At 34.4% G+C, this 16,664-nt stretch overlaps 1 protein-coding gene across 1 annotated transcript; it reads right to left on the reverse strand.

Moving 5' to 3' along the window:
- Positions 1-21: 21 nt before the first annotated feature.
- LOC148620361 (uncharacterized) lies at positions 22-13,372 on the reverse strand. Its single transcript, XM_088581186.1, has 10 exons — positions 12,586-13,372; positions 11,572-11,779; positions 9,717-10,021; positions 9,096-9,233; positions 7,849-8,046; positions 6,308-6,420; positions 5,570-6,009; positions 4,368-5,058; positions 2,168-2,462; positions 22-1,247 (listed from the first exon to the last, which is right to left on the reverse strand). The coding sequence occupies exons 1-10, from the start codon at positions 12,772-12,774 to the stop codon at positions 846-848; spliced, it is 2,979 nt and encodes a 992-aa protein (XP_088437312.1). The 5' UTR covers positions 12,775-13,372; the 3' UTR covers positions 22-845.
- Between the last annotated feature and the right edge of the window lie 3,292 nt (positions 13,373-16,664).

Below are 16,664 nucleotides of genomic sequence, written 5' to 3' on the forward strand. Positions count from 1 at the left end.
CAGTATACAAACAACAACACACACAAAATGTCTATCTATTTGTACTACAAATGCAAATTTGACTAGATTATTACGAAAATGAGTAAATGCTTTTTTTTGTTCTGACGGAATTAAGAAAGACGCCGTTTTGGACAGGTCTAGTTAGTAACAACATAAATTTACAAAGAGTAAAGTTGCCATGTTCAATAACAATAACCTGTTAAAAAGAAGCGGCATGTAGATGTCCTCCCAAGTCAGGGTTTTAAGTCCACCCTCCTGACACCACTCATTCATATTTAGCGGGTATTGTCCAGCGCCATCTAGTGAGTTACTTAATTTAACCCGGATCCAAAATCAATCAAATCACCCGTAATAGAAACTCTTCCATATAACTTACAAAATGGCTACATACGCATAACGTCATTTTTTCCGCTAAAGACTCTAAACAGAATCTACAGTTATCATTTTTGGTCATATTGAATCATTTGTGACATCTTACAACTATCAGTTACTCGTATCATTGTTTACCTTTCCACAGACATTTTATGTCCAATCAATTTTCAATGGTGCTTCGCACCCGCAGAAGCAACCAATCGGAATTGGCTGGACGATACCCACTAAATATGAATGAGTGATGTCAGCGGTTTGAGAAAGCGAGGGTGGACTCAAAACCCTGACTAGGGAGGATGGTAGATATAAACTTGATATAAACTTTTCCCCGGTGGAGGTACATAATGTATTGTAGCTAAATTTGGATAAATAATATTACGATATAAAGTCCGAAAATTAAAATTGCGAATACTTGTTGAATAAGTCCAAGGGAATACGTCGTAGATAATAGTGTCTTGCATAAAAAAACTGTTTTGTCATTGATTTTTATTTAATATTGATTGAAAGAAAGGAATAAGATCTGCAGCATCTGGTCTTTTTTCTGCATCATTCATCCAACATCGTTGGATTTCGATCACGAGCGATTCTGGAGGTGGATAATTTAGATTCAAAGGTGGACGGACTCCTTCTTCGGCGACGGAATCTTCAATAGAATTGAACAGAGTATTTTTCATGAAATCCCCGGCTTCAATTCCATACCACATCTCCCAAAGAAGAATCCCAAAACTGTACATATCGGCCTTTCTATCATAGAAGACATTCCGCTTTAGTACTTCCGGTGCCATATATATAGGTGATCCCACAGCGGAAGTTGTTATATCAGTTTCCGCTTTAGTCAAGCCGACGTCAGATAGTTTCAGCTCGTTATCTTCAGTTACCTGTAACAGTCCAGACATTTGTGACGATAAATTTTTGTATGTGTTATTTTTCGAGAAATTACTGTATAAGTTTGTTTTAATTTATGAATAATAATTTCTCAGATTGTGAGTACTAGATCATTAAGTAGAAGGATTAGAATTTAACAGTTTTAAAAGAACGTTTAACTAATGGTAAACAAGAAACAGGACAATGATTTAGAGCAGATCCTTAAGCTTATAATTCATTTCTGTAAACATAAAAAAAAATAATTAAAAAGAAATAAAGCGGGTCTATTGTTTATACTATACGCACACAAAAATAGTATAACATATTAAAACACTTAGTACACGCGAAGCGGTATATGAAAAGTGTAAACTAGCCTTAACCATGTCATTTCGTATAACCTGTTAAAAAATTAGAAATATCAGAAATAATTCAATTTCTTATGGATTGAAATCTAAGTATATCAATCATTAAATCGTTATCAAAAGGGTTTTTGTTTGTAACTATGCGTACCGACCAATGTTTATGACGTCACGATACCAAAGCAAATTGTACAAAATATCTTGGTTTGCTCAAACATGACCAACTAATCAGAAAGATTGTTACAAATCAAATTCAATTATCCAGGTACAAACTATGAACTATTTTCATAAATTATTTATATAAACGTGAATCATAAATAAAACCTAAAGAATTTTCTTGAAAAAGGGAAACCAATTATTACACCTGACGTAAGAAGCCCAGTGGATTTTCGCTTCTCGGTCCTAATACAGTCATCTGCTTACGGTTTGCTCTTTTAACTGTAAGTAGGTCAAAAGATAAAAATTACTTTTGTTTTGTTTTTTGTTTTTTTTTATCTGATTCTAATAGTTGAGTGAGCTGAGAGTTAAATATACAAATCCAATTTTGGACCCAACTCGAAGAGAAGTGTACTTACTAATATATTTGCAAGTTTAAGATCACGATGAACAAGACTCTTCCCATGAAGGTAGGTCAGGGCTTCACAAATCTGTAGTGCATACATCGCAATAGTTTCATAAGACGTTCCGAGACTAGGATCATCAGGACTCAGTTTACAAGGATTACAAAAATCACCATCAATCAGTACATCTGACAGAGTCCTACTACAGTATTCCATGACTAGACCCCATTCAAGGACAGGTTGTCCTCTTCTGGTACACTGTTTTACAATGGATCCATAGTATGTAATAACATTTTTATGATTAAGGTCCCTGAAAATATATATATATATAATTATAATGATATATTGATTTAGATTGGAATTAGGAACAACAACCATTATTTTAAAGAGCTCAATCTGATTTAAATTAGAACTAAGGCCGTGGATTCAGAAATTTCCTACCCTAAGTTGGTTGCTCCAGTTTTTTCCTGTTTCTTTTCTATTTGAGCACTTGCAATGATGGGGCGCCCTTGTATCCACCTATGCATATGTTAGGCTACCTAATTCAGTAACTGCATCTAGAATCTAACAACAATTCATTCCATAAGATTTCAGCTTTCATAGTATTGATAGCTATATTTAACCAGATACTGTACGTGTCATCCGAACAGAAAGACACGTCTTCCGAACTGTTCGGAATAACTACTTCATGTAGGAAAATAGAATTCGAACATTGAACCAAAATAAAATTACACGTTTCGCAGGCCGCATGCTTGATATGACCCCAAGGTTAAAACTCCGAACAGCTGGGACAAGCATGGTCATACCTTTCGAGCTTTATACAACTCTGAATTTCGATTGCGATTAGTTAACACAAAAACAATTGTACAGGAATCGAGGTGGCCAGTTTTTCGGTACCTCATTCTCAAATGGCCCCCGTCACAACTCTCAAAATCAATCACAGCCTTACTTTCTGGTACGATACCAAAGAAATTCGGTCGACTTGAAATAACCCATGTGCGTATGGCACATACTTAACTATACTTAAACTCTTAATTCAGACTTTAATAAGAAATTAAAAATATGACGTCACATTCACATATAAGATGATAAAAAGTTACGCGAGCGTATATGGCTTGAATCAAGCATAATAATCGCAATCTTCTTGCGAGTGCGAAATAACTTTCTTTTTTTCTGTATTTATTTTGGAATATGAGATTTAAGAAAAATAACAAAATGTTCGGGAAAAGTGCATGTTAAAGCGACGCGCTTAACGGTTATAATAACTTTTTTAATTCAACTTTTTCAGCTTGTCCCATGTAACATTTTTCGTTAATTATATATACTGATCTACTGTTTCCAAGTAAATGCCAATTAAATGTAAAACGTTTCATTAACTTATCACACATGGAGGTTATGGTAGCCATTTCGGTAATAATCATGTTCTTACGACGTCATGGAAACATTATTTGTCCCATTGTGTCCCATATGAAAAACGAAAACGTCAAACTGATTGAAGCAAACAGCGAAGATTTCAATAAAGAAAGCATGATAAATTTGTTGCTAAATAAATGTTACTTTCTTAAAAATAATTGTTCAGCAAAATTACCCTCAAGACGTAATGTTTTAAAATATGAGCTATTTAACTGTCGCACTTCCGATTTTGGTCCGAAATACGGTACTGACTGAAGACAACAGCTTGGGTTTTTTTAGTAATTCTCTTTGATTTATTTTCATGGATTTTCAGAGGTTTTTTCCTCAATTTTAATACAAATCTATATTTTATCCTTTTCCCTTGTTCTAGATTGAAGTATCGTCACTTTTTCGAAGTCCTACAAGATTGTTCTCCAAGCTAAAAACGACGTTTTCCCTAATAGTTTGCGTTTATGATAAGCCTGTCGCATTCATGTAGAAATAACGCGCGCGTAACGTCTAGACAAAAACCTCACCTATATTGAAGTTTTTGCCCGGCCATCAAGCAAATGCTTATTTCTGAACCGTTCTTGTTCGACATCCCTATATCTGTAAATAAATTAGTATTGAGGAAACTGGGCTTGTTGTTTTACCGTTCTGTTAAAATTATAACGGCAATTCGTTTGTCAAAAGATTAATCCAATTAATGTAGAATAACTTCGTGTTGTAGATTAATAGTTCGGATAGGAACAAATATTAAACTACTTAGTATTCCGAAAAGTCTTGACAAAGTTTTGGAATCTTGCTCTGGTTCTATACCTACCGTAATGTTCTTTCCTCCAACAAAATATCGGACACATTTTTAACGCTTAAAGGGTTCTTGTAGACCTTCACCGCAACTTTGATAAATTGATCATTGGCGTTCCGCAGTTCCGATAAAAATACGTCAGCAAAACTTCCACTTCCGATGATGTCACTTCCTTGCCACATGATCGTTCTAAGGTCAGACTGTTCCATTTTCAGTTTTTCGGTAAACACCATATCCAGTTCACCTTGCATATGTAAACATTCAGCAATGTTCTGTGGGAAAATTTCTTCCATGTTCTGTCTTGAGGTCGAAAGATCAGACGTCAGATTATTAAAAAGCTGTTTGTCCATTTCAAGAATTTCTGGAATTCTTTTTTCTATGTTTTGAATGCTCGATTCAAATCTTTCTAAAAATAAGTTAATATGTTGCTCCAATTTATCGCTTTCAAGAATAGTTTCTATAAATCTTTTCCAAGCTTCTCTCATCTTTTGTGGAGAGTTGTCAGCTTTGTATGATCTAAACAATGATTTAACAGATTTTGAAGACAAATCAAAGTTTGCTTCGTGACATACAACATTTCCGAGGCTGTGTTTGTCGACACTGGGACGTCGGTTCTTTGCAAAAATGTCTTTCACCGACTTAGTCGGTCGCTTAATTGATTTGTGGAAATTGTTGACAGTTCTCAAATCCCCACCCAACAGGTTTCCTGAAATGAAAAAATGGTGGTCATAAAAATGAAACAGGAGTAAAAATGTTTAAAAGTACTATCAATCACTTTAAACTAGCCATATGTTTTATTTAATAAGATTAAATGAATAAAGACCTTGTTATTTTTTTTTACCAAATTTAGTATAATATCCTCGTTTTGGTTCGTACTTGGTATGAAGCTTACGATGATTTTATACATGGTTATTGTTTTGAAGAACGTTGTAGCAAAATATTTTTGTAAAAAAAAACTTTTTCGAAGGTACATTTAATTCATATGCACACGCTCAAGTACAGATGTACTCAATAAGAAATGTTTCAGCGGACCCTAAACCCTTTCTAATTTCTGATTTTAGACTCATTGATCATATAATTGCATTCTAATATACATGTATGGCAATAAACAACAGATTGGGTGTTCTTACAACTTAATGTAAACTACATGTATCACAGTCGACTCGTTACCTCTTAAAAAGTATGCAAGATATTTGTTGCAAAAACCAAAGGATTACCCTCTAATTCTTTCATTCTGTCTTCCATCACCTCGAAGTCTTGTAGCATTTGCTCCAGTATTTTACCCTTAATTCTTTTCCCTATACCCTCACTTCTTTCCCATTCATCGAGCTTAGCTTGAAGTTTCAGTTTCATTTTATTTTCTGAGTCTTCAGCGACACGTTTCCAATGACCTACATCCGGGCAATCGTCTCGTTTCCACTCTTCATCCAACCAAACAGACGATAACACTCCACGCACGCGTAGATATAAAAGCCTAGCTTCATTTCTTAGCTGGAGTCGTAAATTTTGTATAGCACAGCTAGTGTTTCGTTCCAAATGTTCAATGCCTTGTTTGAGATGTTCTTTCATTTTCTTTTTCTCTTCTAAACCCTGTGAATCCATGTGTTTGGCTAACTTAAGTGAATACAAAACTCTCTTGACCACTTGTGATAAAAATCTGAAAAGGCATTTTTCAAATTGTTAACCGTTCTACAAAAAATGTCACTGATCAAGCGAAGTACTGTGTGATTTGGCATTGTCCTCCTGCCTTATGAAATAACAGTCACTATGAGTCAAAATGAAGGAATGCTAGATTTTTTTTCCTAAAAATGTAAACTATATGAAATGCTGATACCTCGAATGGCTAGAATAACTAAACCTTGTTTTATTTCATTTGTATGATTAAAATAAAACTTTGTGCCGTCATACTAACTGGAAAATGTCATATGATACTTACTGAACAATAATTGACTTACTGATAGTGTATATTATAACCATTTCGCAGACAGATTGGTATTATCTTGGAAACACATGTGTACAGCACCCTGTAACCTTCAGGCATGTCACCGTGTTTCCATACTTCCATTGCCTAAAAAGAAAGCAAGTCTGTCTTACTCGACTAATATGTTTCGGTTCATTAAACGGAAACCTGTGGTGACGCGTAAAGGAGAGGACTCACTAATCACACCCAAGTAATCACTTTTCTAATATAATCACATGGTCGTTGAAACTTTGCTTTGAGAACTCGGAGCTACTTTCTTCAGTAACCAAATAAAGTCCTGGACAATAAAGAGATATAATTTGAACATTTATAGTGAGCAAAAAAAAAAGGCTATTGGTCAAGTAATAACTGCAATGAAACTCTTCCCCGCAGACCTATAACCACTTCGTGGATCACAATTTATCAATACGCTTATACGCTCTGATGTACAATATGTGAGAAAAAAAAACATCAGGCATGAGCACTACACATTAAAAATTAGCAAAGCTCTTTCCGTTGCGCTGTACCAAATGTGCAACTTTGAAAATAAAGAATATATCCTCTGCGCAGAAGATTGACGAGGAAACTTCATGATTAAAACCTCCACACGAAGTGGCGAGGTATTATGTGATACCATCCTTAAAGTTGTGTGTTTGTCCGTCTGTCCGTTCCCGACGGTTTCCAGGCGATAATTTGAGTACGGTTCAATTATGAACTTTTTTTAGACTTTCCAAATTTGCTCTGTACCACAAGATACAGTTTAAGTTTAAGTGAATATGAAACTCTCATTTTTGTAGCAAAATCCAAAATGTAGTTTTCGAGTTCGGTCATTTTGTCATCCCCCTTTTAATCATTAAGCTGCGGGATATCACTTAACGTTGCATTAATGCCCTATTTTTATAACATCCCATCGTAGCAATATCTGTGAACTCTATATTGTGTTAACCGAGTATAATATACGTGTCAAACCCAACCCCAAACAACCATGACCTGGTGTAGTATCCCCGATGTACTTGAAATACTACAGAAGTAGTGAAACACTTGCGTGTAATGATGAGGATGTTGGTCTTTATAGCTTATATGTTTGTTGTTATAAGGTATGTCAAATATCAAAAAATTGTCTTAATACACCTGTGACTGAATCCGCGGCTGTGCTTGGGTGTATCTAATACCTACGCAGAACCACTGCGCAGACTTAATAACCACAGCACTGTAAATAGTGTTTAGATTCTATACAACATCTAAACATTTTTTTTCTGTGTACATTTTAAAATGCATGTTACTGTCTCTGTAGAAGTGTATTTGCGTTTATAAAGTGCATAGATATTCAACGTTATTTAAGATGTAAATCATCTGTTCTTAATTGTTTTATCTAGAACTTTTCCTTTGTTCGGTAAGACTACATATGTTCCCATTCCTTTCTTTACCACACAGTTGGTTTAGATTTTTTTTGTTGGCTTTTGGTTCTCTGTTTAGGAATTCTTCGAACCATTCGTTTTAAAAGGAAAGTCGATCTTTTATTTAAATTACAATCACCTCTGTGGCAGATATGTTCATAATATGATCTTGTTGCATTCCTGGAAATAATTTACTCAGTTGAGACATTGTAGTTTCTGATAGAGTCACTTTATCTTTTTCAGGAACCGTGTCCCATTTATTGAAAACAAAAGTGGCGGCATCATGTGAAAATTCTTGATCGCAGGCAGACGATACAGCACGAAGCAACTGTCGGACCTACAAGATACGGCACACGTCAAATATAAATAATTGAATTCATCATTTACTTTCGTTTATGTGTACGTGTTATTTTGGTTACTACGTGTACTTTATTGTGTGTATCTATTTTCCCTATCTGATCTTTATCTTTGGAATATTCTTTTTATTTCCACTCGAATCTTGGTTCCATTAATATGAACTTGACTCTGCTTGTCAGGTTGTTTGGTCTTTTTTATTGTAAATTTCACATGGTCGACGGTACATTTACAGGGACCCCTTCCCACTATCAAATATGCTGCCTGGATACATTTAAACAGAAACGACACTTCTTTTCAAGCCACAAATGAATGTTTTTATTTAAGCTCGACTAAGTGTTTTTTTACCACTACATGCTGAAATTAAGCACAGATGTTTATTACATAATCACGAAATTAAATAAGATAACCAGAACTCAAATATCAGGTAACGACACATCAGAAAAAGGATACTGATAATTCGAAGAAAATCGGTCGGCTTTGGGGAAAACACTACCTTAAAAGTTCCTCAGTGTATCCTTTAAAGTTGTTTATATTTATGAAAGATGGAAATTTAAATCATTTTCCCTGTCAACAGACATAACAAATAAATAATAGTTCAAATATCGTCCGGTTCTTTTTTACAATTTGATCTGACATAAACCACTGTTTCTTCTTTAGGAACACGGACCTACAAGTTCCAGAATTTCTATAGCTTAAATCTAAAGGACTCATCTTTCTGAACACGATTTATATACAAATTACGTTTTCTGGCGTTCTTTTAATAATTTTAACGCATTAGTCTAAATACAGGGGGTGTAAACTTGTTAACGTGGCTGTTCGCTTTTGAGGCGTTTAGCTCAATGTATCGTTAACGTTGCTTGATCAAATACTTTTTTTAAGTGGCGGGTCCCGAGGGGTTCCAAGGTATGATCATTTGTCGAATTTTACCCCAAAAAACGCTCTCAGTTAACCACATTTTCCAACAAAAGATGTGTCCATTCTGGTCAAAATGCAAAATAGCTTGAATCTTTAGATGTTTAGACTACTCACTCTTTTCTGTACCCCTCCAGCGTTTGAGCTGTTGAGAACAAAGATAAACCCCGAGACTTTGGCAGCACATTGTTCCAGGAGTGCCGATACACTTCTGTTCTCTCCAAAGCCTGGTGTATCAATCAAAGTCAAGCCACACTGCAAAGTATTTTAAAGTTTATTAAAAATGTTTCTTTTAGGGGCCATTGCGTGTAGTATCAGTATTATAAGGCTAAGTCTAAACCTACCAAAATTTCCTCTTAATTTGGGTAGATTAACACCTGATACGTCGTCCCTGCATCTCTTTTTATCCCCTTTTTCTCTTTTTTCCAATTGTTACATTCCATAAGCTGTGTAATACTTGTAGTCGTAGGCTTGCATTTTTTTATTTGTAATCAGCTATCAATTCTTCCTTTTCAATGGCTTTAACTTTTTCCGCAGCTAGACATAATTTCTATAGAATTGAGTCATATTCCGATTGCAAAATTGCAATTACAAAATACTGAAAGTAATAATAAACTGAATATACATGTTTGTTTGTTTGATTTTGTTTTTAGTTCTTACATGTAACAACAGTTTCCCATATTTAAATAAATCGACAGTATGAAGATAAGTACCCTGTCAACTTTGTGTCGGCTTTACCTGTTTTAATCTATGTGGCCAAAAAATTTCAATTTTGTCAAACGCCGTATCTCCGGTGTCTTCATCAAAATCTGATATAAAATTCTGAAACTTCTGAAACTGTTCCTCCTTCGTTAGGTCTAGAATTTCTGGTGCATGTCTACGACTTAGTCTGTTGACTTTCCGGTGAATGATAGCAACTTTTTCTTGGTCTCTTGAAGGTTTTATTTCACATATATTTCTAGTTGTTGACAAACACCCCACAGGAAGAAGATCATATCCAAGAATTAGGTTCACTATGCTGCTTTTTCCAGAATTAGATTCACCTGAAATATTGATAATAATGTGTAAAATGTGTGAATATATAATACTATAATACTAGACTACTGGGCTATTGCCTACGATTTGACCGTCTGAGACATGGGTGCAAAAGTACTTAGTGCGTTGATCATTGTTTCACTCATTTATCTCATGTCAGATCTGCCTCCATATTTTAATTTTTGGTTGTCATAGCATTTGATATACTAGTTTTACATGTCAATAGTTTCGGGAACTGTTGTTACTTGTCATGGTATTTATTATTAATTTACATGACAGTGGTAACTTGTTACTAAGGCAACTGTTGCTGGTTGCCATAGCATTTGTTACTAGTTTACATGGCAGTTGTTATCGGTTGTCAAGGTAAATGTTGCTGGATGTCATGACATTTGTTCATGTAATTGATTTACATAATAATTCAAGGAAAACAGTACCTGTATTTCTAACTACCATGCTCTAAAACTTAGGTCGGAAAGTGGGCCATCTTTATTTTCTAGTAATTTTTGATGGTTTGTTTAGAAAACATTATTTACGACTATCCGAAAAAATCCCCAAAACTAAAGAGTAGGCACAAAAATTTAGGGTCGGTAGGGTAAATGGAAGCATGGGTAAATTTTTAGGCCTAATTGGTTGTTTAGGTAACTTTAGCTTGTTGTCATGACATTTCCCTGAATCCATCATTGCATTTATATATGTAAATGGTTGCTTTGGTTCTAGATATTGGGTTTTTCGCATAGAAAACTCGTAATTTCGCCTACTAAAGATATAAACAAACAAAACGAAGGATAAAAGTATACAATAAGAAAAAGACTATGTTATTCTTCTTCCTGATCACCTGCAAAATGTTCTTATTAAAAGTTTGATGAATAAAGGTTAATATTATATAGGTCAATATTTCATGTCGTGTTTATACTTCTTATCGCATTGTTTCATTAAATCGCATGTTGTAAATTGGTTGGACGTTAAAGTGGATTGAACAGTGTTTTTCTTTAAGATTAAATTAACTTAATTATGGTTATTGTAGATCAATATTTTTTTTATTTCTTATCACATATTTCTGTTTAACTTGAATCGCTTGTCAATTGGGTATATTCGGAGAGACGTTAACGTGGATTTGACATTTGATTACTACTAGTATGGCACGACGCATTTCCTCAAAATTGACAACTGTATCCACTGTTGACCCCGCCTGAAGCACTATAACTGGACCAAGTTGGACCAGATGAGGATTCATTCTGATGTTTTTTCCTACCAATGAGCAATTGCTGAACATTTGAAAGTACTTACTGTGATAATATTATTTTGCATGGGGAACCAATTTTCGTAGTTTTCGTGGGTATGCCAAACCACAAAATTTGGTTGCAAAAATTGATGTGTATACTGAAATCCTCAAAGCCACGAATTAAAAAACAAAACAAAACAAAACCAAAAAAAAACCAAAAAAAACACGAAATTGTGTTACTTCCCTTATCCATGAAAATTGGTATCCACGAATTAAAGTACTCTTACAAGTATAACTATTTGTTCATTTATTGCCGTATGATGTATTTGAACTCACCAACAATGAGAATATTGCATTCTGTAGATTTCAGCTTGTTTTGTGCTGTTCTGAGTTTACTGATTACATCAGGGAATACATTGTTCAGATCATTTTTATGATTACTTGATAGCCTATTGACAAAAGTTTCAACATCTTTGCATTTTTTAGTCAGTAATCCTCGAATCTCCTCGTCATTTTGTAAAATTCCAGAGAAGTCGTTTTCAATCTGTGAATGAGAAAAAAAAAAACAAAAGAAAAATACAGAAAGGAAAATGTATGTATGTATCCAACGACACTCAGTTTGATTTTTTTATTAACTATGCATGCATTTGCAGTACATGAAGACTTTTTTTATTCTTCGCACAAAATCGGCATGCAAATTTTCCATTTCAACTCGGCCCAAAAAATGTTTCACTACACAGCACAGTTTGAGTACAATTCGTTAATATTGAGCATTGCCTGTCAGGTTGGCAGAGATGCTAAGGTATCTAAGATTGATGAAACTATATTGTTTAGGTTCATTACAACACTAGTCAGAAAAACAGTGCTTGCCACCTAGGCGAGTGCTTTATAATACACACTAACCAAATGCAGTTTTTACTTGATTTGGCGAGGTTTTACATGCTAATTTTAAAACATTGGTTGGCGAAACTATTCAAATTGCAACCTATTAAGGAGGACATAATTTTTAATCATTTTTTTACTTTTTCAAACAGTTAGAATCTAGACAAAATACCCTTTTTGTCTAAATAAGAATCGAATCTCATATGTCCGTCTGACTAGCCAGTCTGACATCCGATACCTGTTACGATATCTTATAAAGCATCAGCAAATAATAGCCTGGAATCCCATTTTTTCTTGTTCCCTCCTCCTTTTGGATTCTCACTACGAATATCCAATTTCATGCATTAAGAGATTCTTACCCTCTCATTTCTATGACTACAAAAGAAGCAACGTTACGACATTATTACATACTTCTTAGTGGAGATCCGGAGATAAGATATAGGAACGGACTAAAAACTTTCAATATACCTGTATTTCGTCGCATTGATTTTGGTGTGCTCTCCAGAAATCAGCTATCCTTTCAGTAGCTTCCATTTTTGTCTTGATTCCCTTGCGATTTATTTCAAAGTCTTTCATAATCTTGAATGCTGTAGCCATATCAGGAATCTTAATAATGTCTTCCATACAAGCAATCCCGAATTTATTCCAATTTTCCATCTTGAACTATAGCACAGCTTCTGCAATGATTGCCACGTGCTATTTTCAGTTTCTCTGGAATCCCGATTCTTCTTCTTTGTAAATCACATTTAAATACTGTGAATTTATACGCAGTGTATAATAGTTCTAAAATTATCCATAAGTTCAAAACCCATCCTTGAAATTCAATACCTTTTTTTTTCATAAATGCATTAGGAATGCAGGTAATCTCCGAAATTATTTCTACAAAAAGTCTTTAAAATTGATCCATCATGTAACGCCGTCATCGAAAAAAAAACATATTTAAAAGTCCATGTAATTATTGAGATTTTGTGAAGATTTCTATCATTTTAAACCGCCATTGTCTAGAAGGTCGCTGTAATTCACATTCCACAAAAGATCGCCATTGAACTACACAACTACTGCATAGACTTCGAACTAAATTATAACTCTTCCTGGTCGTAGAAGTCAATATCGACGAAAAAAATCATAATGAAACAGTACCACATATACCCACTTCACTTAAATTGCACAGGTTTAAAAGGATAAAAAACGATATATGCATATCATGTAACTTAAATGCAAATCAGAAACCCTTTCTCGACCGAATTACATGTAGAATCAATGTATGGACACTTGCAATTGTGAAAAAATAGTAAATTGATGTTTTAATTAAGCAGTGCTTCAGTTATAATTTATGTACTAAGTAATTTATAAGCTTGTTGCAAACAAATTAACATACGCGGCACAATTATAATAATGACTAATGTAATATACATGTATGCATACATGTAGTATAGTGTCTTCCTTTGGACATGTATGTTTGATTAACCACAGGGTAATAAGAAAAGATAAATCATTACGAACTCAAAATAGCTAGTCACGATTTCTTAATAAACAATAGTTCTTTTACATTAGTTGGCTAGTGTCGTAAACATTTAAAGACGGGCTATTTATTCTCGTTCAACCAACCCTTCCCATCAGAAATGCCTGTAAAAAGTCAGGACTATTGTTTCCGGTGTTCACCTTAGTATTTTCAGTATTACAAATTTCAAATCACATAAAACACCGAGACTTAATTCCTTGCATTGCACATAGTAGAACTTCTCAGTGATGGATTTGGCTTCTATATCTTTCGATAGTTTTGGGTTGAATACTTCTTGTTTACAATAATTTTTTGGATTTAGATCTTCCTATATTTTATCCTAATGTTGCTGATCGAAATTTGCAATATATATGATTGGTACTTTTTGAATTTGAGAGTTGATAAGACAGAGGGTGGCAATTTTCTTCATATAAATTTTAGGTTATAGGTGGGGGATAGTTTCGTACAATTGGACAAGAAGCTGCTAGCTTTACTTGTTGACTATCACCCAGAGTTTATCAGTTCGATAATTTTGTAATTACTCTTCATTCGCCCAATAGAATCATGCTATAGGATTTTCGATGATAGTCATTCATATAATTTAGATCCAATAAAAAGATGGAGAAAAACAAACTGGAGTCATCCTGTCAATCATAATTTGTTCAAATGTATCTAACTTTCAAATCAACAGAATTGACGACTTGTTAGAACTCAGTCTGAATAAATGGCATGCTTTTAATAACAGTCTGTATCTAAGCTGGGATTTTATTTTTCAGCCACCAAATCGTACTTTTGAAAATAGGCCTCCACAGCTTGACGAAACTCATTTGTATTTATATAATTTCTTTTCTCAAATTGAACAGGGAGGAGGTTCTGTTAGTTTTAAACCATTAAAACCAAGTATGACTACTTTCATCTTCAAGCGCTTCAGCAAGTCAAGGCCGAGTGCGGCAGAGAAAGTTCATGGAGATCATCGTATCCGATTGAAGAAATGTACTGGAAATGTAGTATCTTGCAAACCTGCCCAGCAACCTTTACATGTGGTATAAACGAAGGTCATCCATGCCAGTCAAATGCAGTCGACAACTCAAACATTAAGCCAACTAACACAAGACAAACTGGTAAACATAATTAACCATTGTCCTTAGAAGCATTGAGAGCCTGGTTCATTCTGACAGAAAGTTAATCTGAGGAAGGAAAACTGGTATCCTAAATGAACAACATAAGTATATGTAATAAAAAACAAAACAGTAGTCGGCAATGCGGAGTAAGTCCCTGCTTTAACAAAATTTTTATAGTTCACACCTTATAAAGTTATGAAGAAAAATGCATCCTAGTCAATGTAAAACTGTAAAAGGTATGAATATTCTTAAACAATGCCATTCAACTCCTTCATCTAACAGGATACAGCTGCATCATGTTAATACAATATTCATATGTAATGGGAGGGCATGATTTCACTCACAAAATTGTACTTCCGCCAGCGAGGATCGAAGTCCCTAGACCGCACGGTGACAAGTCAGCAACGAACCGATTCTGCTTGAACCAAGTCAGTTAACTGGCTATTTTTGAAATCTCACTACCTATTACAACGCAGGTAGGCCGTCCTGTGACACATAGATAATGAACAAGACTACAATACACAACGCTACAACCATTGACGTAGCACGCACTGTCTATCATGTGATTTGTAAATATATAAACGGTAAATATCCGCCAAAATGACCGTTCCCGTTTCACTAGCCGCAAACCCTACTGTTACTAACAGCGGAAGATGTGTGCGCCCTCGTCAGGACAGTTGGAACATATTCATCAAAGCACTAAGGGGACGACCATTTGAATCTGAGGAGGACCTGGCAAATTTTGTGGGGTCAGAATATTTATTTTGATATTTTACGGGAGTTACCGTGGAAGTTAAGAAAATTCTCAGCTGTTGTGGCGCCTTGGCCTGTTGCTCAATTTAGGCGATAACAATATCAACTTCATTATTATTTTTTCCAATTTTATCCTATTTATATTGTATCATAATGCAAAATGCAAGACTATATTGGGATGAATCGAAATTGCTATAGATATAAAAACAAATGGCACACTTGAGTAAAAACACAATTGTTATAGTAGAAGAATTGTGGTTTTCGTCTAAACTGAGTCCCAATCTTTCTAATGTGGTATGGAACATTGTGGTTCAGTTTAAAATGGTCCATTACTAAATTACTTTGACGGACTTCTTTATATTAATCGAATATTTTTTGTTTATTATTATCTTATTTTATTTCATTTTTTTTTTGTTGCGGTTGTGTAAAAGCCTATAGGAATTTATTGTTTTTGCTCCAACACGAGGAACAAAAATATAAATCTTCAATATGTTCAGAAAAATCTTACAAAAGAGTGTTGGATTTAGGTTTGAGAATCCGCTTGCTTTCTATTTAATATCCTGTAATATGTTACTGACTGCATGTATATATAGCTCCAATTGTACATACATACCTAGATCAACTGCATCAAAGAAATTATTTAATTATTGACGTTCACAATCATTAAATATTCAACAGCATTGTAAACTTCCTGGTTTGTGAATCCTTGGAATTGCAACGAGCGAAGTAAGGTTGTCACCCATTCTATTTTTAGGTATTTTAAAATATACCGAAACTACATATTTTATAGGTTATTATAATAATTTTGTAAAAAACTATATAACCGAGTTATCAATCAACTTCCTGCAATAAAGTGTTTATATTGTCACCGACACTAAGTAGTAAGGTCAATTGATGTTTGAATAAAATTATTGAAATATGTCCAGTTCAGTATACGAGAATCCAGTGAGAACATACAGTACAGATGCATGAGTTTCATTAAAGAAAACACGAACACAGGTTTCTGAAAAAAAAAACGAAATCTGTGAGGTGAGACCAACTCCATGCCCACGTTCATTGATAATCCTAGTGCAATGACGAATCCCACGATAGTTAAACTAACCTTACGTACCAAAGGTGAAGTAATGGAACAAGTGCAGAGAAAGTTAGAAACTGCGAAAAAAATGTAAAGG

Source organism: Perna viridis, chromosome 4, assembly GCF_037379345.1.
Source record: "Perna viridis isolate PV_CMFRI_1.1 ecotype Kerala chromosome 4, ASM3737934v1, whole genome shotgun sequence".
NCBI lineage: Eukaryota > Metazoa > Mollusca > Bivalvia > Mytilida > Mytilidae > Perna > Perna viridis.

Bases quoted from the DNA above. Each gene is read 5' to 3' on its own strand.
- LOC148620361 (XM_088581186.1), bottom strand. From the start codon at position 12,774: ATGGAAAATTGGAATAAATTCGGGATTGCTTGTATGGAAGACATTATT. The intron at 9,234-9,716 runs GTAAAGCCGACA...AATACTTTGCAG, and splicing joins GGCCACATAGATTAAAACAG to TGTGGCTTGACTTTGATTGA. The intron at 2,463-4,367 runs GTAGGTATAGAA...ATATATTTTCAG, and splicing joins TTGGAGGAAAGAACATTACG to GGACCTTAATCATAAAAATG.